General features: G+C 36.5%; 1 protein-coding gene across 12 annotated transcripts; it reads left to right on the forward strand.

The window, feature by feature from the left end:
• The first annotated feature begins 174 nt into the window (after positions 1 to 174).
• Positions 175 to 16371, forward strand: LOC113727297 (protein LNK2-like). Of its 12 annotated transcripts, none has more exons than XM_072062525.1 (9): positions 175 to 572; positions 4709 to 4988; positions 5157 to 5289; positions 11452 to 11770; positions 11908 to 11997; positions 13481 to 14173; positions 14262 to 14413; positions 15440 to 15810; positions 15906 to 16371. In XM_072062525.1, exons 1-8 carry the CDS (start codon positions 549 to 551, stop codon positions 15780 to 15782), a joined length of 2034 nt encoding a protein of 677 aa, XP_071918626.1. In that variant the 5' UTR covers positions 175 to 548; the 3' UTR covers positions 15783 to 15810; positions 15906 to 16371. The 12 variants fall into 12 exon arrangements, with proteins under 12 accessions (XP_071918626.1, XP_071918628.1, XP_027107168.2 ...); XM_072062527.1 differs by having other exon boundaries at positions 5160 to 5289; XM_027251367.2 differs by having other exon boundaries at positions 176 to 572; positions 4709 to 5018; positions 5160 to 5289.
• The last annotated feature ends 445 nt before the right edge of the window (positions 16372 to 16816 follow it).

The following is a 16816-nucleotide window of genomic DNA, read 5'->3' on the forward strand; positions in this document are numbered from 1 at the left end:
GGTTATTTAAGTAAATTCACATGATATCAATCTCTGCACACCAATAGAAACGTTGTAATAGATCCTAGGCCGAGAGCCACAAATTTAGATACACACATGCCTACGTGTCAGAGCAGCAGACCATAACCTCATGCCTCGCCCCACGTGACGTGGACCCCACGCGTTCCCCTCCACAGTCCTCTGCCTCACAAAGTCTTCCAGCAACAGCACCACTGCACCACACACTTTCTCTCTCTACACTTTTCTCTCCACTGTTCAAAAGAAGGGGAAAAAAAGAAAGAAAGTGCTGTTCCTGGTTTTGCATTTTTCATTGCACGATTAGAAAAAATTGAAAATAAAATAAAAATAATTTACCTGTTTTTGATTGGATTTGTTGAAAAGAGGTTTGTTTCTCTCTGTGTTCTGATTCATGCTCTCTAGCGTGTCCTTCGACGGCGCCGTTCTGGAGATAACTTAGTTGAAAGAACTGGAGATGTTTGGACTAAGTTTGAAGCAGCAGGCGGTGAATTTTCGGTTTGGAGTAGTTATCGTTCGTGGATTTTTTAGCTATGTTTGATTGGAACGACGAAGAGGTAATTTTTCCGCAAGACTGATTTTTCATTTGGTGTCTTTTTTTTTAAAAGTATTTATTGCCTATGTTTAGAGAAAATGAAGGAAACAAAGAAATGATAATTGGAAACAAAGATTTAATTGACTAAAATGTATAATTTATAGTTATTAACTCATTTTTCTTTTAGCTTTTTTTTTAATTGGATTATTTTTTTTTTAATTCTTCTTTTCTGTCTTGCCATGTCAAGGCAATAAAATAATTTTGTTTTGTTGGTTATTTGCGTATTCTTTTTTGCATCTCATTTTTTTTAAGGTTAAAGGTTTTTAGGTTTCTAGCCTTATCGTGGTGTTGGTTTGTTTATGTGTGATCACAAATCTGTAAGGTTTTCATGCTGCCTATGATGAGTTCATACTTGTTTTGTTAGGGAATTAATGAGATTCTTATTGTGCTTCCACATATTATGGGTTTCCTTGTTCTGTTACAAGTCATAGAATACTAATTTCAGTTTTTGAGAGTGGAATCTGAAAAATATTGGGCACTATTCACTCTGTGTTTGCTAAATCTTGGTTTAATTTCCTAACTAGCTAAACAGTATCCAGTTTAATATGTTTATTGTTCGCTTGTATTGCTGCTGTGGTTGAGCTTAGTTTAATTTTCAGATTGAGTTGCTTGATCATTTTGTGCGCATACGAGATTGTGGTTTACGACTCTTGGATCACATGCTTGAAAGTCATCAATCTGAGTTTGAGTCAAGCTTGATTATTAAAGCATCCTCAATGGTTGACTTGTTTATTTTTTGAACTAATCTTGAACTGGCATTTCCTAGCTGAAATATGCTTGGGATACAGTGCCCAAACAACTCCAGGTATATGAATTTAGATTGTAGCTCAAAACTGCACCTTGTAATCATGGTAAACCCTGAAAAGTTGCTACGGCAGTTGTGTGTGTCCAGCAGAGATCAGGTACAGAAACTAAGGTAGTTGGTTTTTGCCAATTTTACTTAGATTTCCTTGAGTAGATGGCATTATTCAACAAGCGCTGAGTATCAGGTTTGGTTGCTGAGCAGTTGGGGCACCCATTATTAGTTGATAGAGAATGCATAAGTGCTCTTTCTAGGAGGAATTCTCATAAAAGAAAGATACATATGCTAGTAGATTTCCACATTTGATTGTATATCGGGGAAGGTCCAGTTGAAAATTGGATTTGCAGCAAGACATCCACATTTAGGGCTAAAAAACCACAGAGCTAAATCACTGAACACAGTAGCCTCAAATTTGTCAGAATCCCATATCCATCTTCAAGCAATTTGAATGAGTTTGACCTTTCTTAACCATCCTATTCTTGTGAGAAAACACAGATTCAACCAAAGTCTAATTGCCTGTACTACAGAGGATAAAGAGATAAAAGGAAAACCTTAAAAAGTTCGCACCCATTTACAACATAAAATTGCTAGAAAACCTCAGAAGTACGTCTTAATATAAACAAATAGCACATAGCACCTATATCCAATTTTAATATGCATCAAGGTACCAATAACTACAAAGTTATGGACTCTTAGCTAATATGCACCTTGTGCAAAAGAAGGAAAAGGACAGGCATTTTCCTTGATGTTTTCCTTTTGTGTGGGTAATGCTAATGTAGCAACACAGAAACTGTTGCAGATTAATTTTGGACGAGATTGAAAACAAATGATTTGGAAATGGATGTTTATACAAGTATTTGGACTAATGTGTTGCACATCTATTATTTTAGATAATACTTCCATCTCTAGATAGATTAGAAGAGTTTGAAATTTCCTTTTTTTTTTTGTTTGGCTGGTGGACTAAAAGCTGGATAGGCTTTCCTGTATCTTAATCTATTTCTTTATGTCCATAGCTATTGAAAGCCATCTTGTGCTTAGGTAGTCTTATAAATGTAAACTTCATGGAGCTCAAAAAATACTTATTGTTGTGCAGTCTATAGGACCTTGGAAGGATGACTTTATTTGTAGTATGTTTTCTGTCCCATGGTTTCTTTGTCGTCTTCCTACTGCTTGAAATTTTCTTCTTATCTCATCTACAAATTGATGCAAAGTTTCTTCTTTGTGCATATAATGAGGACACAATTGTGGCAGACAGCCACAGATTTCTGCTAAATTTGTTTCCTTAATTTCTGGAAAATAGCAGAATAGTTAAATAGTGGTTTGCTAAAGAGGATCTGTAATGTAATGAATTATGTAGTCCTTTTCGCTCCTGCATGTGTTAGTTATGATGGGAATGCGTGTCATAATTGTTTGATTCATACATGCACCCTTGTCTTAAGGCATTTTAGTTTCTCAAATGAGCTGAATCAGGAGTTCCTGTAAAGCACTTAGTCTAGTTGGGAGACTCCAAAGCCGGGAGCAAAACTTGATCAACGTCGTTTTTACTCCTTGGTTACCTAATGTTCTTTGGTGTCAGATCTTGGATATGTTTGAATTGCTATGTGTTGAAAGGAAGCCTTAAGTGGAAATTTCTATTGTCTTTGCACTTTCTTTGGGCCATACATGCAGAGGAAGCATGAGGGTGGGGGGTGGGCAGCATCCCAAGAATTTAGAGTTTCAGTAATTTTGCCTTCAAAGTATTAGTATTTCGTACATATCATTAACAAAATTAGACTTCACTGCCTTCAAAATTTACATAAGGTATGGAAGTTTTTTCACATATATTGCCATATAACGTTTGCCTCTCCATGTCCCACTTACCGTTTCCATTCCAACTTTAGAGTTTATCGCAATCTTGTATGAGCTGGTCTTACTGGCAAACAATTTGCTTAGGAGTTGAGATGGGTTTGCCGTGGTTCCCCATGGAAGTTGAGGGATCGAAAGTCGTAAGGAGATTATAGATGCCAACATTTAATAGCCTCGAGAATTAGCCTATTTATGATCATGAGCAAGACCTGTTTTCAATCTATTGCATGGACTAATATGGGCACAAACTGTGTTGTGCTGCTACATGATGAATGCAGGTTTCTGATTTTTAGAGCAACTGTTTGGATATGCTCTCTAAGGATAACCTAACCGATATCCTGAAGCCTAGACTCCATTTGTAAGACCGCTTCTAGATTCTGAATCACCTAAATTTGTAGAGCAGTAAAGCTGCAGTTGTTCATCCTTGGATATACCTCATATAAGGGCTCTAGATGCTTAGCATACCTACTCCACTACATTGGTTGACCTCATGCATCCAAGAGCCTGGCGATGAGTGATGCACTTCATGATTAAGAGCAAATTGCTTAGAAGCATAGCTGGATCACTAAAATTTCTCTGTATATGAAGCATGGACAGTACCCTTGAAGGAATGATTTATGTTGGCACTTGAGCAAGACATCATACATTATCCAGTAATGCTCAAATTTGCCAAACAAAGAGATGTTGCAGAATGAAGACACATGCATATTATGTGATGAACCTGGGAGGAAGAAGTTAGACGCCAAACTTAACAAGTGAAGGTTTCTTCCCATTATAGTTGTAATATGTGTCTCAAATTTCTGCTCATCATACTATAGCATGCAAGCAGTAGTTTGTCTTGGCAGAAGGTCCCTAATTCTTCAGGAATGGACTTCTTTTGGGGTAGGGGATTCATGAGGATGATCATATTACTCAAGAAGTTAATTTCATTTCATTGATGAAGTTATTTGTCTGAAACAAAAGTTGCTGCATATCAGGATAGAAAGCAGTTGAACAAGGCATGACTACAAGGAAACCTAAGATTTAAGATCACTGGACTGAATACAAATTTTATATGGAAGATAAATGGCCTGGGTGATTAATTAACTCTTTAATGATTGCAAGCAAAAAGAGTTTGATTATTAATATTGTCATGTGTTAGCAATTTTTAGGTGTTAAGGTTTCTCTAATAAGTTGACTATTGGAAAGAAGAATCTTTGAACCAGGTCAATTTAGGCTAAATTCTAGGGGTGTGGATGTGGGTTTTTCTGTGTGTGTCTACCTATCAATCTATATCTCTATCTTTCTATCTATATATCTATATCATTGAGCAATTATGCATATCTTTGTTGCCGTGAATTAGTATATGCACTTTAATGGTTTACAATGTAGTGAAGATATGCTGTTTCTATTTATTCTACTCATTCTGCTCTTAAGTCATGAGATTCCACATATTTTCTGTTGCATTTCAGCTGTCAAATATTATATGGGGTGAGGCTGGGGAAGGTGAGGATCATATTGTTCCATATCCAGATGCAAATGAAGAAAAATCTCTAGGTTCATATGGAGATTGTATTAAGAAAGAAAAGAATCAGGAAGCTGTAGATGTAAAAACTGCTGAACAGAAGAAACCTGCTACACAAAGTGATCTACATGGAGTAAAACTACAATGCAGTTCCCAATATGACACAAATGAAGATCTTTCTGCAATGGAATTTGGTGTGGACTCATGGCCTGATCTCTCGTTACCAGGTGCTGCAAAGGCTAATGAAGATACTATGGGTACTGAAACATCCAATAATGTAACAGATATTTGCAAACATGATTTAAGATGCAGTGCATAATCTATTCATGGAGATAATTTCCCTTTGTATGTTGTTATTATAAAGTTTCACTTTTTGACTGTCAAAATTTCCCCAGAAGACAAGGCTGCTCCTCTCGATAATGCTTCTAAAATTTTCCAGAGCCCTCTTGATGATAGTGAGCAAGGCGATTTTGTTGATTATGGTTGGGCTAGTGTTGGGAGCTTTGAGGACCTTGAGAGGATCTTTAGGTAATGCAAAATTCTCTCTCATTCTTAGTTTTGTTCATACAATTAAGGATTAATCTTTCCTACACTCATAGTATATATACTGTCAGCGTTGGATGAATGATAATTATACAAAATTTGAATTTGAAATTCAATATTTGCACACATGTCATGAATCCAATGGTGATAGTGTATACATTGTCAGTGTATATAAGATTTACTCATACATTATACTTTTGCTGTAATGTTAAATTCAAAATTCATGTCATCTATTGTTCTAGACCACTTGACAATAAATAAAGAAAGACTTGATCTAACCCTTGAGGTTAAGCCGGTCAATCACTTTGCATAAGCATTTTCAATAAATTATAAAGATGAACTCTATCGATAAAAAGTGGACAAAGTACATGCGATTGGGTTTCAAGTCTTCTTTTCTTGCCAAAGGTGGAACTACATCCCATGTACATCTAAAACCATAGGTGAACATCTTGAGGCTGGAACTCCTCACACCTAGAAATGGAAACTGAAAACTTTAAAGCAGAGTACGGAGGAATAATTTTGTTCAGGACATGATCATCCAACTCTTTGTAGTTTCAGAATTAGATGCTACAGCTTGCCAAGAAACTGCTAGAAGATGTGATTTTCATGTACAATTCTGACTCATTTGGCTATCAACATGGGCCCCTGAAGTCAAAATAGCAAAATTATGGTGGAACCTTAAGAAGCCAATGCAAACCTCGAATAATCTTATCGGAGTTTTGCCATCCTCTTTATACTGAGTCAAATGTACCATGAGAAACAATGGTTTTAGTTTTCTGTTCTGTTGATTTCCCTGCAAGTATGCTGCAACAAATTAATGACCACATGAAGTTCTAATACCTATTTTTCTCACTTCGTTTCCCCATTTTGTTCTGATGATGTTTTCAATGAGATTAAATTCACAGTCAATTATAACAAGGTCAGTCATGGGTTTGAAGAGCGTCTGAGGACAACTAATTTGGTTGAGCTATTGCAGTGGTACAGGTTTTTTTTTTTTTTTTTTTTTTTAATAATTGAAACTAAAATAGAAAACTATTATAATTACGTTGCATCTTCTTCAGACTCTAAAGTACATGATCGAAAGACCAAGAAGGTCATGAAGAGAAAAAAGAATGACTCTGGGAGCATAAAATTAATGAATTGATGTGTCAGCAAAAAATTATGTAATCCCAGCTTTTGTGTATCGTTCCCTGAACTAGGGCTTGAAATCATACTTCCCTGCTTACAACATCAAACTTTATGTGTAAATACTTATTCTCTGATTAACTCCAATGACCAGCCAAGCTAGTACTAGCTTGATTACTTATTCTCTTTTGTAAGCAGTACTAAAGTAATTACACCATAATGCTCTCTCTCCCTCTTCCTGTCACATTTTCCATGAACACCATCACAGTGGATTTAGGTCAATCTAGATTGAAGTTTTAGATCGCAATTGCATCCTTTTAGACAGAACAGTACTTGAGCAAATTCCGACTGCAGTAGTTGCAGAATTTTTCTGGGTAATTTCTTACATGTGATGTGAAGATAATTACAATCTATGAGCACTGACTCTAATTTTACACACTTATAAATGCCATAAAATTCTTAAATACAATTCAAAGTGGTAGCAACACATGACAATTCAAGCTCAAAGTCTTCTTGCAAGTTCATATTTGTGTCATAAACTGGGAAGGTGAATCTGCCCAGGGTATTTTGCATGTATCTTTCATCAAACATGGCAATTTCTTCTTTTAGTTGGTGATAAACAAGGTAAAGATTTAAAAGAAATTAGACTTGATCACTCTAGGCATAAGAAGAGAGCAATCTAATATAGCCACACCACTCTCTCGTGATATATCTAAATCAACTAATGTACAAGGACTTGAATACTCTTCATGCTCTGAAATCCCTGTATAAACTATAATGCTGGAATATTCACATCGTGTGGCACTGCTGTTTCTGGAAACTCCTCATAAATCTGTCAAATGTTTTGCTAGGAGGACACATTCATATTAGTGTCATCCTAAAAAGAGTAGATTACCTACTAGATTGATTATTTCACCAAATGGATTAGTACACAAGTCTTGAGAAGATTAGTACTAGCTTGATTACTTTACGAGAAGGGTTTTACACAAAGTGTTTGATGATGAGAGCAAGTCAAGAAACTCAGCTTCATCATGTTCAGACACATATGCCATAACTTATTGGCTTCCTCTCTCACTTGTTTAGATATTGAGAAGCTTTTCCTATTTAAGCATCTCCTGATATGCACAAATCTTCTTCTTGCCAGATTTGTGTGTATGGTGTGGGACACCTTTCTGTCTAAAGCTGTAAAAATCGCATTGTTTTGCATATATAAGTGTGAGCATAAGTACCATCTACAACTTCTGGTGAGTAAGGTGAATGCTGGATTCAAATGTGCCAGGGTGCAGCAATTTATCAGAACAATGGCCTTCATTTGTTTGTCTTATAATGTAGTAGTGCAGAGAAACTCAATATTATCCTAGCATGAGGTATGACTTTCAAGCATGCAAGGATAGAATAATCCTTGTCAGGTATTATTGTGGACTCTTACTCCATAAATACTCCTTCATCCAACATAATGGTTTTGGGATGTCTGAGTGTGATTCTGAGTCATGTACAACCAAAAATTTCTATTTGGTAAATGAGGACAAAAGCAGGAACCTAAGTACAGTAGCTCTCATAGAACTACTAGGCATGCTATTTTCAGGCATGGCGTAACATACTGAGTGTCTTGATTAAATAGGTTGGTGGTGTTGATTGAATGGCTTATTACACGTTTATTCTGTCTTCTGACAACTAAAGCAATCACTTAGGCTGGTAGTTTGTACTCAAAAGAGTTGGTGGACTAACATGCAAGCAAATTAATATAAGTTGTTAAAATTGGTTTACTGGCCAAAAGTTAGGGAACTAAGTTTTGGGTGAGACCAAGCTACCTGGTCTGGTCTTGGAATTTGGATTAGTTGTACTAGGCAGCTCTTTCTGATAGAAGTGTAGTAAAAGATGCCACAGAAATCCATGTTATTAAATGTGTGCTGTGAATGGATTAAATGACATGATGTCATTACTGATGTAATAACTGGCATGATGAATTTGGATCATTGGCATGATTAATGACAGTCATCTTTACAACCTGGGCATCATGTAATGTAAGTTAGGCTTGCCAAAATTCTCTAGTAAGCTAAAACTGGATATAATTAAAGAGGATATGGCTTCTTATTCTCTGATTCTGCCCTTATTTTGTTTTTCCATGAAGATTTCTATAACTACTTAGTAATATGAAATTGCGTATGTAAGTGAAGCCGAAATTTGCTTTGGACTATGTTTTCTTGGAGATTGGAGAACAAAACCTGGATGTAAAAGAAAGAGGATGAACACTAGTGAGAAGTAATGTTAGAGAGAAGCGGTGTAGAGAAGAGAAACTTAGTGAGGGCTATTTAAATCATGGGCCAGAGGGCCTAGGAACGGTGAAGTCTAGGTGGCAGAAGTCAGAGATTCTTAGTTGAGATATTTGGCAAGCCTAGCTCACTACAGAAATTGGCAAGTCTAGCTTACACATCCTTGTTCCTGTAACAGAAACATGACTAATTAATGCATCACTCTTGACATCCCGTCTCATTTATTTTATGACACATTCAATAGATAGTAAGCAACATTAAATAGTGTAGTAAAGATGCTAGGCCAGTGACAGTAAGTTGCAGTTGCAGTCCATGCTTCCCCTTTAACGTAGCTGGTTAGACTTTGGCCCGTGATAAGAAAAGACTCTCTGCTTCCCACTAATATTAGAAATTGTTACTTTCAACTCTTTTGGCCAAGCTAGCAAACTTTATTTAGTATTTCAAGTTGGCATACCTCAATTTTGTTAGAAATTGCAAAACTGTTTAACGATTGTTTCTCTGAACTGAAGAAACAGTGGTGTCAAAAGGTGGTCCAGTTTGACACAGGTCATAGGGCCAGTAGGACGGACAAAATATATTTCATTAATAATTTTAGGTAATAAGTAATGAATGGGTTACAATAATGGGGATGATTCTTGACTCTTCCCCATTTTACATTTTGGTCAAAGATAATTTTACATCTGCTTCAGTTTTAGTATCATTAGCATATGAATTTTGTCTTACAATTAAATGTCAGTTCCAGTTCCATCTAGTACTTTATTTTGTGAAAGAGAAGAAATAAAATTTAATTGTCATTTTATTCAGGGGAAGTAGCTAAAAAGTGATAGGAACATTTCATGTGAAGTTTGTGGATCACTCAGCTGACATATAAAGTCTTAGGGCTGACTGTAATATTTTCTGTGTCAAATTAGGAGCCTATCATACACATGCTTCAACTTGCGGTTGAGTGTTAGGAGAAGACAAGGGTACTTATTGTGGATCATGCATGATTAATGAGATAGGTTATGAATGATTCACCTACTTTTGGAAAAGACTTGTTTTTGCCAAATTTTGACGATTTGTAACTCATAACTTATCTGAAGCACTTGTGCTAGTGTCTTGGGTTTCAAAGTTTGTTGGTTTGGTTGCCTATTTTTACCTTTTCTAGCCCTCTTGTATTTCCACACTTTGAATGTCCATTTCCCTTCCCCCCCCCCCCCCTTGTTCTTTTCTTGAATTAATATCAAGTGCTTCTCCTGATTTAGACCCAATGAATCAAAAGAGGCTACTTTCTATGCTATTGCATCTTAGAAACTTGGTAATTAGCCCCTTTTGTCATCTGTTGATTAGTTTCTCCTTGGTTAGATGTGAATCCGCATGAGTGGGCTTTCGTGAATTGCTCAAGCAGAAAAGCCAGTACAAGCTTTAGGCTTGACTTACCAGTCTGTTATCATATTAAGATTTTTCTCGTCATTGTTTTGGACTCTGTAGGTATTTGTTAAATTCTTTTTCTGATTGTCTTACACACTGAAAGATAGATTTATATAGGGTGGATGAATTGTTTATGCTGAACATATTAGTGAAACATGAAAACAGAAAATTGAATTCTAGTTTTATGAGAAAGTTATTCTAAATCTTCCCAAGTCAGAAATCCTACTTGGGTGGAAATTGTGGCTATTGTACATTTTGAGGGTGAGTATTGGGAATATTAACAACATCAGAATTTTTGCATGTTGGGGATGTCAGAGATGAAGTGTGACTAAGGTGCTTTTTATAGTGATATAAAGACAATCTCTCTCTCTCTCTCTCTCACCCATACCCCATCATGTGATTCTTTATTATTCTTATTCTTCTAGTTGTTAATGCTATTACTTCTGTGCCTTTGATCTTAATTCATCAGTGCATGATATGAGGTCTTTTACTCCCCAGGACTTCTGGAACTCAATGTCTTTGTTTACTCATCATACCTCAAGACTTAACTCCTGCCTCATGAGACTTCTTGGACTTCATTCACTCCTACGTTAATAAGGGTCTAATATCTTGTTCTGAGAGTTGCATTTAATTCCAATCGCTTTTTGCTTGGCAAATTATTGATTGGCTTTCATGAATCCTGAGTCACATGTTAAATATAGGAAAATAAAAGTAGTCCTACATTGAGCTTCCCAAGGCTTTTGATGAGTAAGCTTACAAAGATCTTGGGCTGGTCTGCTCCTTGCAAATGCATCTTGGTGCTGAGGTTCTTTAATAATTTCAACTCAGAAGCACCAATATAGAGCATAAAGTTTAAACATCACAGGATACTTTATGAAGCAATTCACAGAAAAAAAGGGCATCATACTCTTGATATGCTTATATTCGACTTGGGGTAGTATTCCTCAAGTGCTCTTACCAAAAGTTGTGTTTTCCGGTCCAGAATTTGCAATATATGTCCCTCCATCATTAAAAGATCAAAGTGAACAAAGTAGTATTGGTGTTACAGTTTTCTTTCAACAATGTAGCAGCTTCTTTGCCCCTCCTATCTGCCGACTTTAAGTAAAATTGAGAGGAGAAGGGGCTCTTTTAAACTAGTGTTGAACTCTATCCAAGTCAAGACTTGGCACAGGAGCACAATGAATTTCCTGTTGCAGCACAGTCCGACATTTTATCTTTTTTGTGCTAATAATATGGTCAGCAATGTTGAATTTACCTAGGCCTGACTATAACACTGCATAATTAGTTTTGTGTGACAGTAACCATCTGACCTGATATCCTCACAAGTGACATTTTGCAGCAATGAAGATCCGATATTTGGACGTGGAAGCCTCGTTAATGCAGATGAGCTATGGTCATCTTCCAAAGATGTCACCAGCAGCCCTGAGAAGTCAATTCCCATGTCAGGTGACTCTCCACGTCTGGGGCTAGGCTCACTAAGGAGCACGTCAGAGCAATTTGATGTTCAAGGAGAGTACCTGTCAGATCAAAACCAGTGCTTTACTCCAGGACATGAGAAAATAAACTTCCTGACATCCAATGTCCCGCAGAATGTGAAGTCTTGTGCAGGAAATATAGGATACACCGGAAGTAGCAATAATATCTCAATGAAGGAGAAGGTACTACAGCTATGCCAGATGTAGATGAATTTTCTTCTCTCTCATTACTCTGACTTTTGTCCACTCTCTTCTGCATCATTGTAATTTCTGTTACATGGCCGTTGGGAACAAATTGATTTATTTGTCTTGGAATGCAGACAGCTTTTGAGATGAGTGGAAGTAAGCCAGTATATAACTTGCAGCTTGATTCAGGAAATTTTGCAGTCGCTAACGAGTGTATGGTCAAGGTATATTTTTTCCTACTCCTGGTGAAATTTAATTCCTATTTTGTATGAGGTTCCCATCCTTAGGAAGGTACCCCTTTCTTTCTATTTACTCCACCTTTGTTCCTTTCCTTTCCACATTTTAATGAGAAAAAAAAAACATTTTTTGAATGATCATTTTTTTTGGCACACAAAAGGAACATCGACATGAAGTGATTATCTGAACTTTAGCTGGCTTCTATTCCCCATTAGTGAAGCTTTGTGCATTCTTGTTAACAGCAGCACCATAAATGCTGTCAACCAAGAATTACTTCTGTGGTGTACCTGGAAATGGAATTGCTTATCATTTCATTTCTTAAATCTCCGGAAATGAGTTGCCTATCGGATTTGCTTAAAATAGATATAGATTAGAATTATGTCCAAAAAGAAAACAGAGATTCTTATAGATAATGCTTCAGAAAGAAACACAATTGGAATGTACAATCAGTCTTCATGTCATTAGTCTACCTATTGGTGCAAGAAATATTCAGTAGAAAAGAAAACATGATTAGCGTAACAGTTTCTTTGAACTTTTTCATTTATGCTCTCTTAAATTTGAGTAACGTGGCCATATTAACAGTATTTGCTAGTTACATGGGATGGTTTTCGTTTTAGGTCAGATTGTTTTACTGCTACAGATGTTCATCCCCTTTTTTTGATTGTATTCTTGAGGCAAAAATGGCTAGTGGGTCTATTGTTTCAGAGATAGCAATTTTCGTATATTTTACAGACAGGACCTAGTAAAATATTTTATCCTTGATTGCTTGACTCCAGTGATTAGAATTGAAGACACAGCTGTCAAATTTTTAACCAAACCCTTTTTCTCGTTATCATCACTTAAAGATTCAATATTCCCCCACAACTATAACCTGGCTTTCTTTGAAAAGTAAGCCACAAATTTTCTGTTGTGTGAAATTGAAAAATTTTCACTGAAGATAAGTAGACCTGTTATTTGGTGTCTGTTTCCTGTGACATGTTAGATCTATAATTCCGTGGAACCGATGTCAACCTTAAGGCTACTGCATAACCATAATCTAGAACTTATTTCCATTATCTAGAATAGTCTTTTTCAAATTATTTTAGCCACATGATAAGTTGCCTTTTTAAATTTGCAGTTTTCTTCAATTATGAATTTCTTTTAAAGTAAATTCTCTTTTTCTTAGATGTTCATATATCACATGTCAAATTACTACTTGGATTTAACAAAATGACTGAAATTACTACCTTAAAGTAAATAGAGTGATCTACCCAACAGGACGAATAGGTCATATGGAGACCAAAAATGGTATTCTGAAAGTCATATAGGTTCATCAAATAAGACTAGGGGAACCTGAACAAACAAAAATCATCTCATACTAATCTGAAGATATAAAAGCTGTTCTGTTGTTTCAGTATCACGCCTTTTTGGTACATTATTCATGTGCTCTTAATGGTTTCTTTACTTTAGAACATCAGAGTGTTGCTCTAGTTGTTTTCTTGTATGCAGGGGAATAAGCAAAAGAAGTTGAGAGGCTGGAAAAAATCAGCAGAAAAAAGTGAAGGCAGGCATTTGCAGAATTTACAAGGATGGACTCAAACTGGAAACCAGTTTCTTCAATTTGATGCCCCATATGCACCAAATATGGGTCAATCTAGCTCATCTTTGGTGTTCAGTCAGCAGACACAATTTCAAGGATCAGAGTCTTCACATTACAAGCATCTCTCTAGTCCACTTTTGACTTCTTTCATTCATGGTACTATGGCAAAGCAGTATACCGCTATGCCAGTTTTGTCGCAATTTCATTCTGGAGAAGTTAGCCAGCAGCCTGCCATTTCCAGCTATGTGGTTCCTGGGCACTTGAATCCTTCTACTGAACCTTCTGTTAAGTCTTTGACAATGACTCCTCAGGAGAAGATTGAGAAATTAAGGAGGCGACAGCAAATGAGAGCAATGCTTGCAATTCAGAAACAACAGCAGCAGTTTGGCAATCAAATGTCATCTACTGAATATTCAGCTATGGAAGGAGAAAATATTGAAGCAGAGGAAAACCTTTCAACAGTTGCGTCTCTTGAGCCAAATTCACCCATAGAACAAGATGATTCCAATACCGCATGTGTGCCGCATGATGATTGCTCAGTCCAGGATTCAATACTATATCAACTTCAGGATATTGTAGCAAAGGTTAGAGCAACTGCAGTTTCGTTTCTTTCCTGGTGGATGTATTTACTTGCTAAATAATGCGCATAGTCTGTGCTTAATTTCCTTGCAGTTGGACATGAGGATAAGACTTTGCATTAGGGATAGTCTGTTTCGACTAGCTCAGAGTGCTAGTCAAAGGCAGAATGCCAGTGATACAAGCAGTAACAATAAGAGCAACAGAGATGAAGTTCTCAGCAAAGAAGAAATTAACACTCATAACAGGTTAGAGAATCTACTGCCATTCATGCTAAATATTGATGAATGATATGTATTGCTGAAATGATATCATAATTTCATCCTAAAAGTTGTTGAACCATACAGTTTTAGTTATTAACTCACAGGCATCAATTATATTGCTTTACTGGATACTGGATAACTTGGAAATAAGTTGCAAAGCGGCTTTCCAGATAACTATATAACAATCGATGTACTGCATACATGCTTCTAAGTGCTGTATTTCTAAGCTCAATTAGAAATCATGAAGTCTCCAAAACTTCTCAACTCCTTTCAAGCACCAAAACTGTGTATTAGTAGCACCCAAATAGAAGGTTTCACTTTGTAACTTTACATTATTTGTTGCATTCGTGTAATTTGACATAGACAAGTTAAAACGAGAGAGAGAGAGAGAGAGAGAGAGAGAGAGAAGCCTAGATGTTCTCAGTATCACACATGAGAGCCATTGACATCTTTACCTTGAGTGCTTGGTAGATAGCATATATACCAAATTACTGAAAGAGTTCTTTCATAGTTGGGAACAATTTCACATTTCTCACTTTTCTCCTGCATTGATAGCATGGAACTCAACTAGCAGAGTATGCTCTGATTTTTCTCATGCTTAATTGCGTATTTTGATTTTTTCAACTATATTTATCTCTGACAATTTTCTTCATCCTGTTATTAATTGGAACATGAGTGAAAAATTGAATGAACAACCAATGCAGATTTTTTCAGATTATTACCTTAGCCGCGTTAGTGCATTGAATAGATTATCATTAAGATTGAAATCTCCAGTTTGTTATGTACGCAATGGTATCCTGCATTGAAATTATCAGTTGGCAGTACATGTACCCAAGAGTGTCCTGATTGTACTGTTGTTTACTGTGTCATTGCATTTGGATAAGATGTTTATTCTTGCTTAGAGAAAGAAATCGTGATGTTTATTCAGGAACATACTTGAAGCAAATCTAGATTTTCATGGTGGAGTTGAGCATTGTTAAACCTTCATCCTCCAATTCTATTTTGTCACAGGTTTCTGAAGGCATCTGAAGCAGAGACAGAAACCAACCCAATCGACCGCACTGTGGCTCATCTGCTGTTCCATAGGCCTTTAGAGCTCACAGGAAAGATTGTTGGGACACCTGAACCAAACTTATCAGCTAAGATCCTCCACTATGACAGGCAAGCATCTAGCTCAATGAGCTTGCAAACTAACAATTTGCCTCAAAGATTAGAGAACAAGCAAATTCTATCCCATGAGGAATCAGAGGTTCCTTGCCTATTTCGTAAAGAGAATCAGTTGGAAACATCTGAAAATACATTAACCGCCAGAGCTGCAGAAACTGGAATAATGAAAGTCGAGCCCTCCCAGTGAGAACTGAAGTAACAAAATCTTTAGAAGGGTAATTCCTTCCTTTATCTCTTCCAAACAGTATTAATTTGCATTTTATGTGTATATTATGGATTAACTAGTAATGAGCCACTCTTTCATTGTCAGCCCACTGGTACCTGTCTGTCATGGTTTTGGAAGGTCCAATGCCATAGCCATGACCATGGAAGAAGTCGCTCACTGGAAGTTCATAAAATCTATATTCCCTTCAAAAGGGAGTATATCATATGTCCGAAGTTCCTATTCTGGTTGACTAGAATATTGATGTCGTCACACGTCCTGTTGCGAGATCTGAAAGTAGATTGAAGCTACCAAACTTCTACATATATGGCCGCTTCGCATATTGCTCATTTGACTAGATTAACTTGTTTGTGTCAACTTATTTATACCTGCGTGATCTGTTTGCTAGACGTGTCAGTTACATCTTCATTTATCCATCTTGGTAGATTCTTGCTGGTCATAATTGTATCTGTAACATAATTCAACTATCTCCTCATCGATCTTGGACTTTAATTGAGCAAGACGTGAAAAAAACTTGCACATTTTTATGGACAGCGGAAGTATGTTTAAGGTAGATTTTCCGTTTCCGATTGAAGTGTTTTCGTTAGTCTATTAGTGGCGATAAAATATTCTTATTATTTATTGCAGATAATATTTTTATAACTCTTTCAAAACCTTGAGTGAATTTGTCACGTCCCAAGCCCATCTCGATCCAGGATGCAACAGACCACAGAAGATTATTTGAAAAAATACTGTAGTTTTGTTGTTATGTGTGAATGTGTGACGCCCCTGCTTCTCTCAAGGGCGAATCCTAGGGTATCGGTGGGACGCCTGCCTAACTCGCGTTAGGACTCGAAACACAAAACTAATAAAACTATATTAAATCAAAAGAGAACTGTTTATAATATATACAACCACCAAAAGTTCTATTTACATTTTCAAAAGTATCAAGTCAAACCACTATAATATACTATAACCACAACCAGCAGAAGATAGACCCTAAGGAGGGTCCTTATACA

Source organism: Coffea arabica, chromosome 8c (assembly GCF_036785885.1).
Source record: "Coffea arabica cultivar ET-39 chromosome 8c, Coffea Arabica ET-39 HiFi, whole genome shotgun sequence".
NCBI classification, from domain to species: Eukaryota; Viridiplantae; Streptophyta; class Magnoliopsida; order Gentianales; family Rubiaceae; genus Coffea; species Coffea arabica.

Excerpts from the sequence above, each read along its gene's own strand:
- LOC113727297 (XM_027251366.2), top strand. The coding sequence starts at position 549 with ATGTTTGATTGGAACGACGAAGAG. Across the intron at positions 5,290-11,451 it reads GACCTTGAGAGGATCTTTAG|CAATGAAGATCCGATATTTG; the intron begins GTAATGCAAAAT and ends GACATTTTGCAG. Across the intron at positions 14,414-15,439 it reads GAAATTAACACTCATAACAG|GTTTCTGAAGGCATCTGAAG; the intron begins GTTAGAGAATCT and ends ATTTTGTCACAG.